Source organism: Dermochelys coriacea, chromosome 18 (genome assembly GCF_009764565.3).
Source record: "Dermochelys coriacea isolate rDerCor1 chromosome 18, rDerCor1.pri.v4, whole genome shotgun sequence".
Classification (NCBI taxonomy): Eukaryota; Metazoa; Chordata; order Testudines; family Dermochelyidae; genus Dermochelys; species Dermochelys coriacea.
The window spans coordinates 6,351,169-6,369,457 of NC_050085.1; the positions used below are offsets into that span (position 1 = coordinate 6,351,169).

The 18,289-nt window shown below is 57.6% G+C and overlaps 1 protein-coding gene across 8 annotated transcripts in view; it reads left to right on the forward strand.

Annotated features, from left to right (window-relative positions):
- Positions 1 to 18,289, forward strand: part of CROCC (ciliary rootlet coiled-coil, rootletin) — a 72,785-nt gene that overhangs the window by 24,829 nt on the left and 29,667 nt on the right. For all 8 annotated transcript variants that reach the window (XM_043499785.1, XM_043499779.1, XM_043499782.1 and 5 more), the window contains 13 exons: positions 838 to 921; positions 1,523 to 1,620; positions 2,581 to 2,746; positions 3,470 to 3,576; positions 4,087 to 4,314; positions 5,449 to 5,545; positions 5,787 to 5,891; positions 6,959 to 7,207; positions 7,702 to 7,901; positions 8,137 to 8,319; positions 9,741 to 9,885; positions 16,819 to 16,965; positions 18,049 to 18,279. In XM_043499785.1, the coding sequence (XP_043355720.1) occupies positions 838 to 921; positions 1,523 to 1,620; positions 2,581 to 2,746; positions 3,470 to 3,576; positions 4,087 to 4,314; positions 5,449 to 5,545; positions 5,787 to 5,891; positions 6,959 to 7,207; positions 7,702 to 7,901; positions 8,137 to 8,319; positions 9,741 to 9,885; positions 16,819 to 16,965; positions 18,049 to 18,279 (2,040 nt within the window). The remainder of the gene's footprint in view (positions 1 to 837; positions 922 to 1,522; positions 1,621 to 2,580; positions 2,747 to 3,469; positions 3,577 to 4,086; positions 4,315 to 5,448; positions 5,546 to 5,786; positions 5,892 to 6,958; positions 7,208 to 7,701; positions 7,902 to 8,136; positions 8,320 to 9,740; positions 9,886 to 16,818; positions 16,966 to 18,048; positions 18,280 to 18,289) is intronic.

The following is an 18,289-nucleotide window of genomic DNA, read 5'->3' on the forward strand; positions in this document are numbered from 1 at the left end:
AGAGGATGGCTCTAGACTGTTCTCAATGGTAGCAGATGACAGAACGAGGAGTAATGGTCTCAAGTTGCAATGGGGGAGGTTTAGATTGGATATTAGGAAAAACTTTTTCACTAAGAGGGTGGTGAAACACTGGAATGCGTTACCTAGGGAGGTGGTAGAATCTCCTTCCTTAGAGGTTTTTAAGGTCAGGCTTGACAAAGCCCTGGCTGGGATGATTTAACTGGGACTTGGTCCTGCTTTGAGCAGGGGGTTGGACTAGATGACCTTCTGGGGTCCCTTCCAACCCTGATATTCTATGATTCTATGATTCTATGAAAGGTCCCCCCGGCCCCCAAAATGGCTGGGGGGCTCAGTGCAGCGGCCTCGAGGTGACTCAATCCTCCCTGGAGTCATGGACTAGTCTTTCCTCAAAGAGCTGCTCCATCGCCGAGGGCTCTCCGACAGATGGAGGGTGGTGGGGCATTGCGGGAGGGGGAAGGGGTTAGCTGTAGGAGAGCTAGGGCCCTGCTGGAGATAGCTGAAGATTCTCAGCTTATGGGGTGTGGAGACCAGTCTGTCCCCCTCCCCCCACTTGCAGGGACTGTGCATAATGCCTTGGGGCTTAATTCTAGGGAGCTGAACTTACCTAACTAGTGACTTAGGTGGGGTGGAAGGGGCCTTCCTTGGGGGTCGGCTGATGATGGTTAGGATTTCAGGAGTGAGTGGCCTTGCAGGGCACTGTGGGTGTGACAGGGAGGATGGGGGGGCTGGCCAGCTCTGTGGCTGTGTTTTCCTTGTCCTGCCGTGCATTCGCGGAGCCAGGCTGGCAGCGGGCTCTGAGCTGCCACGTTCCTGCAGGTTCTCCAGTACAAGAAGAAGTGTGGGGAGGTGGAACAGCAGCTGCTGGAGAAATCAACTGAGCTGGAGCAGCAGAGACTCACGGTGAGTGTCTCCCTCCTCCCAGTGCCAGCGAAAAGCCCGATGGACCCCACGCCCACTAGTGAAACGATGTCCTTGGCTGGGTCCTTGTCAGTGGGATTGAACCGGCGACTTCTTGATCCAACAGTAAGAGCAGCGGCTGTCTGAGCCGAAAGGCCCAGCTCCGAGCCAAGCCTGTAACTAGCGGGGACGGCATCAGGCGGCGTGGGGGTGGGTTACACCCGCCGTTGTTTTCTGCCCACCTGCCGGGGGCCGGCTGGCTCAGGGACTAGGTCACGGCAGGTGGGCCTCTCGTGTTCCTGCTTGATTGGACCTGCTGGAATGAGCCTGTCCCCCCTGGCCGGTTCCTGCTCGGGCAGATGGGAGCCCAGGCTGCATCAGCCAGCTCTGCAGCTGGCTCTAACTGGCCCCCTTGCCCTAGCCTTGGCTGCCAGGCCAAGGCCTGACTGACTCGTGGCGGTGGGTCCAGGCAGGGCTGGAGTGGTGTTTGGGGGGCGCTTGCCCCACGCTGCTCTTTTCTCCATCCCATGGCTGAAAGGGACGGCCTGGTTCTCCAGGGCCCCTAGCCCCCTGCTAACCAGCTGCTGCCCATGCCCTCCCCCAGAGCCGGCTGGACATGACGGACTCACGCCTGCGCCAGGATGAAGAGCACAGCAATGACCTGGAGAATGCGCTCATCCGGCTGGAGGAGGAGCAGCAAAGGTGTGTCAGGGGAGGTGATTGGAGGGATCCTGTCCACGGGGCTCCACCTGGGGCTCAGGTGGGTCTGGGCTGTTGCATCCTTGGAGCCCCATTCTTCTGGGCCTCTATTGCACCTGCTTCCTGGCTGGACTTCCTGCTGGGCTGGGAGAGCAGCTTCCTTGGAGCCTGGGCTATGCCAGGAATCTACCATTGGAGTCCGTGCTCCTGGCATTGCCTGCACGTAGGCCCAGCATTTCCCTGCAGCTGAGCCACCGGGGGTTGTGATTCTCCAGCTAAGCAGGGTCTGGCTGGGTTCATATTTGGACAGGTGACCTCCAAGGGCGCCTGGTTACTGTAGGCAGTGGTGTCGCCGGCTTTTACCCCCCCCCCAGGAATACTGCAGTACTAACCCCTAGCACCGACCTATGGGTGCTGCGCGACTGGAAGTGACGTGTACTTTGCGGCGTGAAACTGTCCTGAGCACTTTTGCTCACTATTGGTCCCCTGGTGCTTTGGATGAGTCAAGGCGTTAACTCCAGCCTCACGGCCAAATTCCCCCGCAGGTTATTACATTGGGCTTCCCCAAATCTCCTCTGCAAATTCGATTGGACGGGCTCTTTTCTTGCTCCCTGTTGTGTGCAGCTGCCACGCTGTGCCTCAGAGGTGGCTGCCTGGCAGTGGTGGGTGAACCAATCCCTGTAGCTCCCTTATTGATAATGGGCTCAGTTAATGCCTGGAAAGGGTCATGAGGCGCTCGGCTGGAAGGCGCTTGAGTTGGGCAGTGATTGTCTTATTCTGAATGACGTGTTTGGATCTGTGTTGTTTGGTGTCTCCAAGCTGCGATGTCAGGGCCCATCCTCCATGTTGGGCCCTTTGCCCCATGCCAGAGTCAGTCCCTTCCCACCTCTGGGCCTTTCATTTCCTTCTCAGCCCTTGCTTTCTCGGTCAGTGCCGATGCTCTCGCTGTGTCCCCGTCTCCAGGAGCGCCAGCCTGGCCCAGGTCAACGCCATGCTGCGGGAGCAGCTGGACCAGGCCAATGCCGCCAACCAGGCCCTGAGCGAGGACATCCGGAAGCTGACGACTGACTGGACCAAAGCGCGCAACGAGCTGGAGCAGCGGGAGGCGGAGTGGAGGCGAGAGGAGGAGGTTAGGGCCAGAGAGATTCAGTGCGGCCCTGGTTGGCATGTGTCATTCTCCCTTGTGCATGGCCCAACGTGTGGGCACAGACCTGCTGGGTGGAGACGGATCTGCACGCATGCTGTCGGGGTGGCTCACGCTGTCCCAGAGAGGCAGCGCCTCGGCCGTAGGCCACGGAGCTGGGAGCCGGCCATAGGACACCCTCCTTGCTCCAGTCCCTGGAGAGGTGATTCGTCCCCAGCCCTCCAACTTCCTTTTACCATCAGTGGGAGCCAAGTCTCTCTGCTCCTGGCCTTTCTGTGCCAGCGGTCACTGCGTCGCCCCAGAGGTGGCTGCATTTCAGTGGTGCTGTCTGGGCATAGCTGGGTCAAGCCCTTTGTGTGGGGGAAGGGGTCCTGCAGCATCAAAAACTGTATAAACTTAGCTCTTGCTAAGAGTCCTGCCTGGAGCTGCCAGTGAGGTCAGCGGTGACTGCGCCTTCGGGATACCGAGAGCAATGGAGGGTGCCCCGTGGAGCAGGGCTCGCTCACTTGTGGGGCGTTATGGAGGATCAGGGCCAGGTGCTCTGTATCCAGCAAGGCAGTGAGTGCCTTGCTGTGCCCTGTGCTTCCCCCGGGGCGCGCTGGCCATGCCCGTTAGCGCGTCGCTCTGAACGGGGCGTGGCAGCGTTGGAGGTGTGTCTGGGGAGGGGGATCTGGCTGTCATTGCTTCTCCTCTTCTCTCCCTTCCCAGTCATTCAACACCTACTTCAGCAATGAGCACAGCCGGCTGCTGACCCTCTGGAGACAGGTGGTGGGCTTCCGGCGCCACTTCAGTGAGATGAAGACCATGACTGAGAGGTCAGGAGGAGTGTGGGGGCAGGGTGTGTGTGTGGGGCGGGTGGTTGCTGGGCTCTTTTTCTTTGAAAAGCCAAGGAGGTGGGCCTGGGAAAGCTACCTGAGCGGCCCAGAACCCCGTGGCTTACAGTGCCTCCTCCAGGATCCCTGTGAGAACAGCCTGAGTGCAAAACAGCCCTCCCGATCTCTCCCACACCCCCCAGACAAACCCGTTAGCCAGTTCTGGGAGCCATGTTTGGCTGCCTGGCCTGATTTCTGCTTCTCTGAGTGTCCTGTCTGGGGGCTTTTAAGGACCTTCTCCCTGGCAGGGGAGGTTCTGTAAGTTCTGTAGGCAGGGGAGGTGGTGTAGGTTCTGAACACTCAGGCTCCTGTGGGTTTAGATACCAGCCAGGCCCCCTTGGAGGAAGATGCCCTGCAGGTTATGGGGCATGGGTTTCTGTAGATCCAGCAGTGTGGGCTCCTTGGGGTGCCCGGGCCCCCAGAAACGCCCCTCTCTTTGGGACTCCGGTGCAGGGACCTGTCGGAGCTGAACAACGAGCTGTCCAGGTCCGGCCGCACCATCCACGCCGCCTGCCTGAACCTGAGCAGCAACCTGCGCCTGTCGGAGAGCAGCACCAGCGCGGCCCTGGAGAAGCAGGCTCTGTTGCTGGCCCAGCTGGAGGAGCAGCTGAAGGACAAGGTGCGCGACATGATCCAGCTGCAGGTCAGGTGTGACATGGAGAAAGCGGAGCTCGGCACCAGGTATGGATGCCCCCGATCAGGGCCAGTGTTTCAGGCCCTGAAGCTTGGAGCTCGCCGGGCTGGGAGATGCACCATGCATCCATGGGGAATCAGGGAGCGCTACCCCTCCTTGAGATCCTTGGCTTGGCAGATGGGGCTAGTGGGCTGAGCATATCCTGCTCATGGGAGAAGGAAGGGCAGAGGTGGGCTCATCTGTCCCATGTTATGACCATCCTGGAACCTTAACTTCCCACCTGCCCTGCAGAGTGGCGATACTCAGACCTCAGTGGTTCAAGAGACCTGGGACCTGGCTCTCTAGCTCAGGGGGTTAGCGCGGTGGTCTCAGAACGTGGAGGTTGCCGGTGCAAATCTCATGCGGGCCTGGGTAGCGGAGTTGGCCTCGGATTCTCCAGGAACCAAATTAGCCATTGGCATTACCCAAAAGAGACCCAGCCGTGGGGGTTCAGTGTTTCATTTACTATTTATATATTCTTGGTTATTCTGACCCAGTGTTGTTATTTTATCAACTATAATTGGTTAATAACACCGGAAAAGCCTCCTGATTGGTTAATAACTTAGGTCAATAATTACATCCCGTGGTGTTTAATATCATGTGCGGCAAAGAGCCGCAGGAGACACATTAACGAGCCGCTTGTGGCTCCGGAGCCGCAGTCTGAGCATCACTGCTGGAGAGTAACATGGTTCCTGGTTCCAGCCGATCAGGGGCTCCCGCAGAGCCATTCCTTTGGGTTCCCAGGTGCCAGGCCCAGGACATGGGGTGTGGTCTGGTCTCCCCGCGCCTCTTACTAGACATCAGCTGGGCAAGCTCAGCGCTGTGGGGAAAGGGCTGGGAGAGGGGACGTGGTGTATGTGGAGGATGTTAGTGGGACATGAAGAGGAGAGGAAGCTGCCATGTGCTCCAGCCAGGGCTGAGGTAATGGGGTGGGGGTTTTCCCAGGGCACTGTCGGCATGAAGCATCTCGGTCTCTGGACCAAACGTGCAGTGGCAAACCTCTCTCTAGCACGGCTGGGGGTCCAGGGATCTCCAAATGCTTGACCTGGCCCATGGCCGTTGAGTTCTGGCCCTGTGCCGTATAGTACAGGCCCCTGGCCATTCCTCTGCTCGCCCTGACCGGCACCCCTCCCTTGCTCCAGTGTCGCTGAGATGACGGCCACCGTGGAACGCTTGAAAGCCCAGAACTCGGAGAAGGAGAAGACGGTCGAGACGCTGACCCAGAAGCTGGAAAATCTGGTGAGAGACTCAGCATGACTTGGCTGGTTCCCGGAGGAGATGGGAGCACCTGAAACAGCGATTCATCTTGGTTCTGTGCTCCAGGGAAGGGCCCACCAGCAGTCAGCCTGCCACTCCCTGGCTGATGGCAGCACGGTGTTGGCCTTCTGGGGAGAGCTGAGAGCTGGAGCCAGAAACGAGCCGTTGAGCAGAGGTGGGGGTCTCGAGCGCCGCGTGTCTGATGCCGTGTCTCTGCTTTCAGGAGGCTGCACGGGTGCAGGAGCAGGCAGCGCTGGAGGCCGAGGAGATTGAGGCCTTGCGGACGGAGTCGGAGATGCTCCAGCAGACGCTGCGAGACCTTGCTCAGGTACAGGGCCTGCGGGTCCCGTGAGCAAGGTGGGGTACCCCAGAGAGCAGGGTTCTCCGATTTGTGAGCAGTTACTGAGTCACAGAGTTGTAGAATTTACAGTCAGAAGGAACCACCCAATCATCTAGTCTGATCTCCTGTATAGCTCAGCCGCCAGCACCCGTACAATAAACTCAACAGCCGAAATGAGACCAATGTTTTACAGCCCACAGGAGACTAGACTGTTCTGTGCCACAGGCAGAGAACTGGAGGGACCGCGGGGCACCAGTGCCCGAGGCTCCTGCAATGGCAGGAAATTGATCAAGTGAGATGTACCCAGGTAATCCCGGCAAATGACCTGCACCCACATGCTGCAGAGCAAGGTGAACCCCCCCAACTCTCTGCCAGTCTGACCTGTGGGAAAAGATCAGGGAGAGACACGGGCCTGTCACCCAGCTGATGGGCAGGGCAGCAAATGGATCACCTGGAGGGAGGAGCTGCCCCTCTCAAGAGCAAGCTGTTTTCTTGGAGTCATCAGGGGCTGAACTGAAAAATCCAGAGAAGAAATCTGGTTCAAGTCAAACCAAACCAAAAAGGTCTTCATGTTTTGTTTTGTCCACTCAAAAAACTAAAAAAAAAAAAAAAAGTTTTGACTGGACCCAGAACGTTTTGAGTCGACTCAAAATGATTTTTTTTTTTAAATTCAGTTTTGGGGCGGAGGGTTCCCCTTTTTTAACCTGGCAAAACTTTGAAGTTGAAACAAAAAAAGCCACACCCAAACGTTTCGAAATGGTCGGAATGAAACGTTTTGACTCTTTTTACATTTTCTTTTTCCCCTGAAGCCAGTGATCGAATTCACCCTGACGCCCGTGGGGAGCTCCGGGCCCCAAAAGCTGTGGATGAAAAAACTAATTTGCCGGGAAAACGTTGCCCTGCTCCAGTCGGGCTTTGAGTGATGGTGGTGTCGCTCTCTGGAGGTTGGCGGCCTAGGCTCCTGGCTAGCGGCATCTGTGGCGACGGGAGGCTAGAGACCGGTTTGGCATCCTGGTGCCTGTACCCAGTGGCTCGCCATTGTCTCTCCTGCTCAGGCCGTCCTGTCCGACGCCGACAGTGCCATGCACCTCACAGGCACGGAGCGAACGACGGACGTTTTGGACAGCGATGCCACGGGATTCAGCCTGCGGGGCCTCTCCTCCAGCCTCCGCACCCCGTCCCCGCTCCGGCGCTCCTCCCCCCGGCGCAGCTCCTCCCCACGGCGCAGCCTCTCGCCGGCCTTCTCCGACTCCACGCTGGCCGTGGTGCACTCCGCCCTGTGGAAGAGGCAGCTGCAGGTGCAGGTGAGGGGATGGGACCTCCCAGAGCACGTGGCCATGGGATTCCTTCGAGGCGTTGGGCCAGCCCTCGACTGGGCACCCAGACGTACTCCTGCTCCCCAGCTCTGCGAGGCTGCGTGGAGTGGGGCCGCTGAGCCATGAGGGCCATTTGTGGGGTTATAACTATTCGGGCTGCATTTCTGTGGGGCTGTTTGGTGCCCACCAGGGGAGTGGGAAGCGAACAGGGTTGCTAGGGTTGCTCTGTTGATAAAGCCACCTGACACGGTAGTTGCTGGGCTGAAAACACCTGGGGGATTTTCATGCCTTGCAGGGAACAGGATTCTGGGGAGGGGGGTTTGGAATGGGTGGGATTCCCATGGGAGATGGTTGTTCAAAGGGCGTGGAGTGTGGTCAGCCATGCAGGGAGCCCCAATGGCAGGGGGTGTGGATGGCGGGGTGCATGGGGGGTGGGCAGTGCCGCAGAGGGAGAGGAGCAGACTTATTGGGGTTTCTGCTAGGACATCCGCGGCAAGTACGAAGCCATCCAGGAGCTGGTGGGCTCCCTGAAGAAGCAGCTGGCGGAAAGAGATCACGAGCGACACTCCCTGGAGCAGAAGATCCTGCAGCTGAAGGACGATGTTGACTGCTCCTTGCGGGCCAAGGACGCCGCCGTGCGGGATGCCAGCCGCTTCCGCTCCTCGGCTGACCTGCTGGGCAGGTACTTCCATGGGCGTTCCCCCCTGCCCATCCCCCTGTGCTCCAGCATATCCCGGCTGATGGGACGGGCGTCACATGGGCATTTCTGCCCTGCTGGCATCCTGGGAGTGGAGCCTGCTCTAGGGGTGACTTTCTGCACCACTGGTCAAGGGCCCTGGAACGTGGGGAGGGTTGATTTTTGTTCCTTAAAGGGTGTTCAGCCCCCAGAAATCTGTCTGTCTGTGCCCGTCTGTCAGTGAGAAGAGCAACCTGGAGCGAAGCCTGCAGGCCCTGCAGCAGCACGTGGAGGCCCTGCGGCAGGAGAGCGAGAGGCTGCAGCTGGCCAACAGCGACCTGCAGCGGCAGCGAGAACACCTGGAGGACGAGAAGGAGGACATCGCGAAGGACAAGGAGCGGGCGCAGAAGGAGATTGAGCGCGGGTTGGTGTGGGGAGAGTGGCCAGCGTGTGGGTGGGGTAGGTGTGGGGAGAGTGGCCAGCATGGAACGGGGGGTAGGTGTGGAGGAAATATCAAGCTAGAGACAGAAGCTCCTCAGTAGCCACCCCGCTCCAATGACCTGCACCCTAGCCCGGTGCTCCGATGTGCCAGGCCTTTCTCCCCTGAGCACCCCAAGGCAAGCCCTGCTAGTGCCCGTGCCCAGTATCCCAGCCCTCATCCTGGGGCCCAACTCTCCCTGCCAGCTGAGGTCTTGCAGACCCAGGCTGCCTGGCTTCTAGGGGAGGTGAGATTTCTCCATGGGTCATTTGAGCTGAGCTGCTATAAAAACAACCCCCGTTAGTGGTGTTTTCCCTTCTCTTACTGCGGACACCTGGACCAAACACTCCACCTGGCTTGTTTAAACTTAATCTCCTGTTGGCGTGGTGGTTCAAAGGGAGGGCGCTGAGTGATGGGCAGGGCAGGTAAAAGCAGACATTCTTGTATAAGGCAGCACAAGAGGGCAAACCACTCATCAATCATATCCAGAGAGAGACAAGGTGGGTGAGGTCATATCTCTTACTGGACCAACTTCTGGTGGTGAAAGAGACAAGCTTTCGAGCCACACAGAGCTTTTCCTCAGTTCTGGAAAAAGGACTTGGTGTGTCCCAGCTAAATACAAGGTGGGACAGATTGTTTAACATAAGTAGTGAAGAAGAGCTCTGTGGAGTTCGAAAGCTTGTCTCTCTCACCAACAGAAGTCGGTCCAATAAAAGATATCACCCACCTTGTCTTTTTCATATCCTGGGCTCAACACGGCTACAGCGCCGCAAATAATCTCATATATATATAGTTTGTGTGTGTGTTCTGGCTATACCTAGAAAAATTATTGTTTTTTTCAGAGCCATAAAGATTCAGAAATGACCCTGTTGATTTCCTTCAGAATTTCCAAAAACCTCACTTCTGTCCTGAATGTTTTCAGGCAAAAAGGAAGCTTTTGGAGAAAGCGAAGGCAGGACTCCAGAAGAGGCTTTGGGGGGGAAAATTTGCAGTGGGGACAAAATAGAGCCATAGATTCAGTGCTTAATTTGTAATGGAAGAAATGCCAGGGCTCAAGCAATTTTTTTTGTTTCATAACTGACATGCCAGGCCCCGAGGTGCCGGGGTTCTGAACTGCCAGGCCCAGAGGTGCCGGGCTCAGCCCTGGCAAGCCCCAGCACAAATTAAGCCCTGCATAGATTTCAAGGCTGTATGTGTATAACACGTGTATAACACAGGCTGGAGATTTCCACCCTTTGGACTAATTAGCTCTTTGAAGTCCCTTTGCTGTGCTCCCTTGCAAGGATAGCCAGTGACAAAGGGTGTTAAAGGTCCCCTGCTGCCAGAGCACAGGGGGTTGTGTGTGAGTCCCTCTCTGTGCCCTGCAGCCACAAACAGCTGGAGCAGCTGGAAGTGAAGAAATCCAGTCTGAAAAAGGAGCTGATGCTTGTTAAGGAGGCTCTGAACAAAGCCACCCTGGAGAAGGAGGTGTCTGAGAATGAGAAGGTGGAGATGGCGGAGGCGCTTTCCAAGGTAGGGCTTTGTGCCACAAGAGGTAGTCGGGGATTGGGAAGGAGGGGGCAGATATTACAGTGGGGCTCGGGAGTAGCTGTTGGGCTGGCTGGAATGGGTGCGTCTGATGGATCATGCTCGTTCTGCCACTTCCAATCTACAGGTCTGTTTTAAAGGCAGCTCCCCCAGGAGATTTTGACTAAGGATGCTCCCCTCTCTAGCGACTCTCCTCTTAGGCCTGCAAACAAAACTGCGCTTCACAACTCCCTGATCTGATGGGCAGATGCTGCCCCCGTTCTAGAGGGGGAGCACTTCCTAGCGGTTAGAGCACAAGACCAGGAGACAGGGTTCCTGCGTTCTGTTGCCTGTCACGCTGACAGCTGTTGGCTCATTGTTTCTTGATACTCCCCTGTCAGCCTGTATCCACCTGTTCTCTCTTGTCTTCCACTTAGATTGTCAGCAATCTGGGGGAGGGACCATCTTGGTCTGGGTTTGCAAAGCGCCAAGCATGGTGGGGTCCTGGGCCATGTGGTTCCTAGAGCCAATGGTAATACAAATAATTAGCTAACAATGGATCTGCTGTGGGCTCTTGGGCAGGCCACTGACCTTCTCCGCTTCCTCCATCAAAGCGGGAGACGGATCGTCCTGGCCTCCCGCAGGTGTCGTAGCCTTGATTAATATTTAGACAGTGTTCGGAGGTCCTTTGAGATGCAGAGGGTATGACGCAGCAGGGAGGGGGGAGTGTTGACCTGGGAATGTGGCAGGGGAGTTTCATTCCCTGCGGATGGGATACCTGAGAGCCTGTAATCTGACCCAGGAGGGGGAGGGGGAGGTAACACCTCTGCCCTGGGAATGTGGAGAAAAGGCTGCCGGAGAGAGCCTGCTGGGGGGGTTTTAGTTTCAGTTTGGTGCTGGGTAGTGGAATGCAGGGAACCCCAGGGCCGGGGTCTAAACTCCCTGCTCCCCAAGAAAGACTTGACTGAGGGGTCCTGGTTGTACCCCCAAGCTCTGTTTAGTCTGTGTTCCTATTGTCCAATAAACCTTCCATTTTACTGGCTGGTTGAGAGTCACAGTGAATCCCAGGAAGAGGAGTGTAGGCCCCGGACTCCCCCACACTCCGTGACAGTTGGTGGTAGAGGTGGGATCTACTGCACCCCATGAACAGCGCTTCCTGCAGTAAGTGACTGGGGAACAGTAAAAGGAAGGGGGATTGGCGGGGACCAGGCGTGCTGAAGATTCAGAGAGAGACGGTTTCAGGGGGTGGTTAATCCCTGGGAGTCTGTGACCAGAGAGAAAGACTTTTGCAGTAACAGGGTCCCCCGGGGGATTGCAGCGAGCGGTCCTAGGGGCGGAGGAGTCTGCAGCTCGACCCTGGCAAAGAGGTGGTGACCTCAAGAAGGACTGGCACCCTCTGGGTTCTTCCTGGAAACCGTGGAAAGGCCCAGGCCTGCGAGTGGCCAGCAGGGAGATGTATGCTAAACGCCTTAAGAGCGACCTGGGGGAGCTGTGCAGGCAGAGGGGACTGCGCATTGGGAGGTCCACTAAGAAACAGCTGATTGCCCAGTTGGAGGGGAGGGATCGCTTGGATGACCCGATCCCTGTCCCTGAGGGAAGCTGCCCGGTGGATGCAGCATGGGCCCTGGGGCCTGACCGGGCTGGGAGGGGTCAGACTGCTGCCGAGGACATCCCGAGACCCTTCCTACCTATGCCTAGGGGTTGGGGGAAGCCCAGCGAATACAGAGGGCATCCTGACCCCTGCAACCAGCAGGGGATCCTCCCGGCGGAACTCCCCATCCCTGGAGTGGAGGCGGCTGGAATGGGAGAGGGAGATGAAAATGAGGGAGCTGAAGGATCAAAAACAGCGTCAGCATGAGCGGGAAGAGTAAGAGAAACAGAGGCAGCATGAACTGGAACTGGCCAGGCTGAGGAGCAGTGGGGCCCTGGCTGCGGTGAGTGAGGGGGGACCGCAAGACTGCAAGGAGCTTTGATAAGTGCTTCCTGGCCCAGCGTAAGGAGGGGGAGGACATAGATAACTTCCTGACAGCCTTTGAGAGTGCCTTCGAGATGCACAGGGTTGACCCTACAGACAGGCTCCAGTTTCTCGCCCCTTTACTGGACCCCAAAGCCGTGGAGGTGTACAGCCGAATGAAAGGGGAGGAGGCAGGGGACTACGAACTGTTCAAAAAGGCCCTGCTCCGTGAGGCCCTGCTCAGAGCTGACCCCCGAGATGTACCGGAAAAGGTTCCGGAGTCAGCGTAAAACACCTGAGGTCACATACCTACAACTGGTCAACCGAATGCAGGGATATGCCCGCAAGTGGACAGCTGGGGCACAAGCTAAAGAGGACCTGCTTAACCTAATCATACTGGAGCAACTGTATGAACAGTGCCCTTCCGACCTGAGGCTATGGTTGGTGGACAAAAAGCTGGAGAACCCATAGCATGCAGGGCAGCTGGCTGACGAGTTTGTGAACAGTCGGTCCAAGGGTAGCAGGGAGGAGTCCCAAAAAAACAAGCCCCCCACGATGCAGAGAGAGAGTCACCATGGGACCTACCGGCGGGGAAATATGGAGAACCCCCTCCCAAGGGAAACGCCTGGCATCGGGACCCTCCGACCCGCTAGAGGGGACCAACGTGACCTGAACTGCTATCACTGTGGCCAGAGAGGCCACATATGGACCCAGTGCCCCAGGCTTAAGGACAGAGTGAGCAGACCCAACCTACCCAGGATTAACTGGGTAGGGACCCAGCTGGACAAGGGGCAGACGACCCATGCAAGGGGGGCTGCCAGCTTACCAGCTGCTTAGGAGGGAAGAGTACCCCAGGCCAGCTCCGCCAGAGGGCTGGAGGCTCTGGACTCAGGGTTCTCGGTTTACAGGGTGGACGCGGGACTGTCCCTCCGGAGAGAGTGCCTTGTTCCCCTGGAGGTGGATGGGAGGAAGGTCAATGGATACTGGGATACGGGCGCAGAGGTGACGCTGGCCCAGCCCGAGGTGGTGGCCCCAGATAGGGTGGTGCCCAACACCTACCTGACCCTGACGGGGGTGGGCGGGACCCCATTCAAGGTGCCCGTGGCAAGAGTACACCTGAAATGGGGACCCAAGGAGGGGCCCAAGGATGTGGGGGTGCACCACCATTTGCCCATTGAGGTTTTGATGGGGGGGTCCTAGAGGACTGGCCAAGCAACCCCCAGAATGCCCTGGTGGTGACCCGTAGCCAGAGGCGGCGAGGGGCACTGCGCCCTGACCTTGGGGAGGGTACCACACCGGAGGCGCCAGGACCCTACCCTGGTGGGGAGGGAGCATCAAGGGGAAAGGCTCAGAGAGGCTGTGGCCTCAGACCCAGCCAATGAGAGGGAACTGGGCCCCATCCCTTCCCCAGCCACTGAGTTCCAGGCTGAGTTGCAGAAAGATCCCTCCTGGCGGAAGCTCAGGGACCTGGCTGACCTCAGTGTGGTACGGACCATGAGGAGAGGTTGCCAGGAGAGGTTCCTGTGGGAGGAGGGGTTCCTGTACCGAGAATGGGCTCCCCCAAGGGAAGTGGAGTCCTGTGGGGTCAGGAGGCAGCTGATGGTACCCCAGAAGTATTGCCGCAAGCTACTGTACCTGGCCCATGACATCCCCTCTCAGGGCACCAGGGAATCCGGCACACCGGGCAGAGGCTGCTACAGAACTTTTACTGGCTTGGGGTCTTTACCGCTCTCCGGCAGTATTGCCGATCCTGCGACCCCTGTTAGAGGGTGGGGAAGGCCCGAGACAAGGGGAAAGCGGCTTTGAGACCTTTGCCCATCATAGAGGAACCTTTCTAGAAGGTGGCCATGGACATAGTGGGACCTCTCAGCAAGACGACCCGGACGGGGAAGAAATACATTCTGGTGGTGGTAGATTTTGTCACCCGCTACCCCGAGGCAATGCCCTTAGTTTCCATGGAAACAGACACCCTGGCAGATGCGCTCCTGACCATTTTCAGCCGAGTGGGGTTCCCCAAGGACGTCTTGACAGACCAAGGATCCAACTTCATGTCGGCCCTGCTCCGGTGCTTGTGGGAGAAATGTGGGGTCAGGCACAACGGGTCCTCAGCGTATCACCCCAGTCCAATGGGCTGGTGGAGAGGTTCAATGGGATGCTAAAGAGGATGCTGAAAACCTTTATGAACCAGCACCCGCAGGATTGGGACAAGTACTTACCTCACCTGTTGTTCGCGTTCAGGGAGGTACCCCAGGAGCTGCCGGATTTTCGCCTTTCGAACTGTTATATGGAAGGAGGGTAAGGGGCCCCCTGGACCTGATGAGAGACGAATGGGAGGGGAAGGCCACTCCCGATGGAGAGTCAGTGGTGGAGTATGTCCTGATCTTCTGAGAGAGACTTGCTGAACTCATGGGCCTGGCCAGGGAGAATCTGGCCAGAGCCCAGAAGAAGCAGAAGGTCTGGTATGACCCCGCAGGGTGCGGGCCCGCACCTACGTCACGGGCCCACGCCTACGCCACCGGGGATCAGGTGGTGGTTCTCATCCCCATGAGAAAGAACAAACTACAGGCTGCCTGGGAGGGCCCGTTCAAGGTTCTCAAGCAGCTAAATGATGTGGTGGAGCTGTTGAACCGGGCGCACCACCGCCGGGTGTACCATGTGAATATGATGAAGCCATATTATGCCAGGGGGAATGTGGTGTTGGCCGTGTGTGGACATTGGGAGGAGCAGGGAGATGACCCTTTAGTAGATCTATTCCCTGGGGCCAGAGCTGGTTCACCCCTGGAAACAAGTCCCCTCTTGGATCAGCTAATCCCTGCCCAGCAAGCTGAGATCAGAGGGGTGCTGCATCCGTACCAACAGCTGTTTTCCAACCAGCCTGGACGCACTAATCTGACTGTCCACCGGGTACAGACAGGGTCGCACCCGCCGATAAGATGCTCCCCCTTCCGAGTCACAGGGAAAACGGCTCAGGACCTGGAAAGAGAGGTCAGGGACATGCTGGCTTTGGGGGTGATCCAGCCGTCTGCCAGCCCTTGGGCCTCACCGGTGGTGCTGGTCCCCAAAAAGGACGGGTCGATCCGGTTCTGTGTGGACTATCGGAAGCTCAGTGCCATCACTGTATCTGATGCCTACCCCATGCCCAGGCCTGATAAGCTCCTAGACAAATTGGGAGGAGCTCGATACCTCAACACCATGGACCTTACAAAGGGCTACTGGCAAGTGCTGCTGGATGCAGATGCCCAGCTGAAATCGGCCTTTATTACCCTCTGGGGCTCTGTGAGTTCCTGACCCTGCCTTTCTGGGTCGTGCCGGCCACCTTCCAGCGCCTGGTGGATCAGCTACTGAGGGGGATGGAGAATTTTGCCATGGCGTATATTGATGACATCTGTGTCTTTAGCCAGATCTGGAAGGACCATGTGTCCCAGATTAGACAAGTGCTGGATCGACTCCAGGAGGCTGGGCTGACTGTAAAAGCGGAGAAGTGCAAGGTGGGGATGGCTGAAGTGTCTTACCTGGGCCATCGGGTGGGGAGCGGCCACCTAAAGCCGGAACCAGCTAAAGTGGAGGTGATCAGAGACTGGCCACTCCCCACACCAAAAAGCAGGTCCAAGCCTTTATTGGGTTGGCAGGATACTACCGAAGGTTTGTGCCCCGCTTTAGCGCCGTAGCCACCCCCATCACTGAGCTATGCAAGAAGGGGAAGCCAGACAAGGTGGTCTGGACCGAGCAGTGCCAGGAGGCTTTCTGGGCGCTGAAGGAGGTTCTGGCCAGTGGCCCAGTTCTGGCAAACCCAGACTTTGACAAGCCCTTTATGGTGTTCACCGACGCCTCAGACACGGGACTGGAGGTGGTGTTAATGCAGGAGGATGAAAAGGGGGAGAGATACCCGATCGTGTACCTGAGCAAGAAGTTGCTACCCTGGGAGCAATACTATGCGGCCATCGAGAAGGAGTGCCTGGCCATGGTGTGGGCCCTCAAGAAACTAGAGCCATAGCTCTTCTGGCGACACTTCACCGTGTACTGACCACTCTCCCCTGACCTGGCTGCACCAGATGAAAGGAGCCAACTGAGGTGGAGCCTGCTCCTGCAGGATTATGACATGGTCCATGTGAAGTGCCAACATGATAGCGGATGTGTTGTCCCGGAGAGGGGGCCCTGAACTTCCCTAGGTCACTGGTCAGAGTGACCCCACTCAGTTCAGTCTCGAAGTGGGGAGAGATGTGACGCAGCAGGGAGGGGGGAGTGGTGACCTGGGAATGTGGCAGGGGAGTTTCACTCCCTGTGGATGGGATACCTGAGAGGATGTAACCTGACCCAGGAGGGGGAGATAACACCTGTGCCCTGGGAATGTGGACAAAAGGCTGCAGGAGAGAGCCTGCTGGGGGTGGGGGGGTTTAGTTTCAGTTTGGTGCTGGGTGGTGGAACGCAGTGAACCCCAGGGCCAGGGTCTAAGCTCCCTTCTCCCCCAGAAGGACTTGACTGAGGGGTCCTGGTTGTACCCCCAAGCTCTGTTTTAGACTGTGGTCCTATTGTCCATTAAACCTTCCGTTTTACTGGCTGGCTGATAGTCACAGTGAATCCTGGGAAGAAGGGTGCAGGCTCCCGACTCCCCCACACTCCATGACAAGGGGCAAATGAAGTTGCCTGTGGTCACCGAGCGAGTCAGTGTGAGAGCCGGGAATAGACCCCAGAATGCTGTCCCCTGCTGTAACCATTGGAGGCCGCTGTGTTTCTTGCAGCAGTTTGCTTTATTTTATGCATGCCACGTTGGGACAGTAAGGGGGCTGCCCCAGGGCTGGGGGAGGGGTCCTAGCCCTCAGCGTGGCTAGTGGGATTCACACCCTTGGCTTATCCAGGCTTCTATCCGTGTCCTCCCCTGCTGGGCTGCTCTCCGCTCCCTGCCGTGCTCCGTGGGGACTCCTGTGGCCAAGTTGCTGCGGTGACCCCGGCTGTTCGATCTCTCTCCCCCTGCCCCGTGTTTGCAGGCGGAGGCGAGCCGGGCCGAGCTGGAGCTGACCGCCAGCAAGCTGAAGGTGGAGGAGGCCTCGCTGCGCGACTCGCTGTCCAAGATGAGCTCCCTGAACGAGGGGCTGGCCCAGGATAAAACCGAACTCAACAGGATCATCAGCCAGGTGGGTGCCGCCATGGGCTTGGCAGTGGGGCTCAGCGCCCCAGTGCCTCCTGGGGGTCCTGGTCTTGGGACATTGACCTTGGCAGGCAGCGTGCGGGGAGAAGGGGCATCGACTTGAATCTCTGCTTTTCCAGGGGAAATCATAGAATCATAGAATCTCAGGGTTGGAAGGGACCTCAGGAGGTATTTAGTCGAACCCCTGCTCAAAGCAGGACCAACCCCAACTAAATCATCCCAGCCAGGGCTTTGTCAAGCCTGACCTTAAAAACCTCAAAGGAAGGAGATTCCACCACCTCCCTAGATAATGCATTCCAGTGCTTCACCACCCTCCTAGTGAAAAAGTTTTTCCTAATATCCAACCTAAACCTCCCCCACTGAAACTTGAGACCATTACTCCTCATTTTGTCATCTGCCACCACTGAGAACAGTCTAAATCCAGCCTCTTTGAAACCCCCCTTTCAGGTAGTTGAAAGCAGCTATCAAATCCCCCCTCATTCTTCTCTTGCGCAGACTAAACAATCCCAGTTCCCTCAGCCTCTCCTCATAAGTCATGTGTTCCAGTCCCCTAATCATTTTTGTGGCCCTCCGCTGGACGCTTTCCAATTTTGCCATATCCTTCTTGTAGTGTGGGGCCCAAAACTGGACACACTACTCCAGATGAGGCCTCACCAATGTCGAATAGAGGGGAACGATCAGGTCCCGCAATCTGCTGGCAATGCTCCTACTTATACAGCCCAAAATGCTGTTAGCCTTCTTGGCAACAAGGGCACACTGTTGACTCATATCCAGCTTCTTGTCCACTGTAACCCCCAGGTCCTTTTCTGCAGAACTGCTGCCGAGCCATTCGGTCCCTAGTCAAATGAGGGAGCCTCAGTGGGGGACAAGCACCCTAGTCCCGTCTGTCCTAGACCGATGGAGGGTTGGCCTGGCCCATGGCTCCTTCCCACAGGGAGGGATAGAGGGGTTATGGGTGAGGCCCCTGGAGGAGATGGACAGGGGGTGAACAAGGAACTGCCCCAGGTACCTGGGGTGGGGGCTGTGTTTCCCAGGCAGATGACAATCTCTCCTGTCCTGCCCCTGGCAGCTGGAGGAGGAGAAGGGGGCCGTGTTGGGGCAGAAGCAGGAGGTGGAGCAGGAGAAGGCCTCGATCCGCGACGAGCTGGTCCGGCTGGAGCAGGAGAAGCTGGAGCTGGACACGGAGAGGCAGGGGCTGGAGCACTCCCTGCAGGACGTGGAGCGGAGCCGGGACAGGCTGGAGCGGGAGCTGCTGGCCCTGCAGAAGGAGAGGGTGCAGCTGCAGGAGCAGCTGGGGCAGGTAGTGGGGT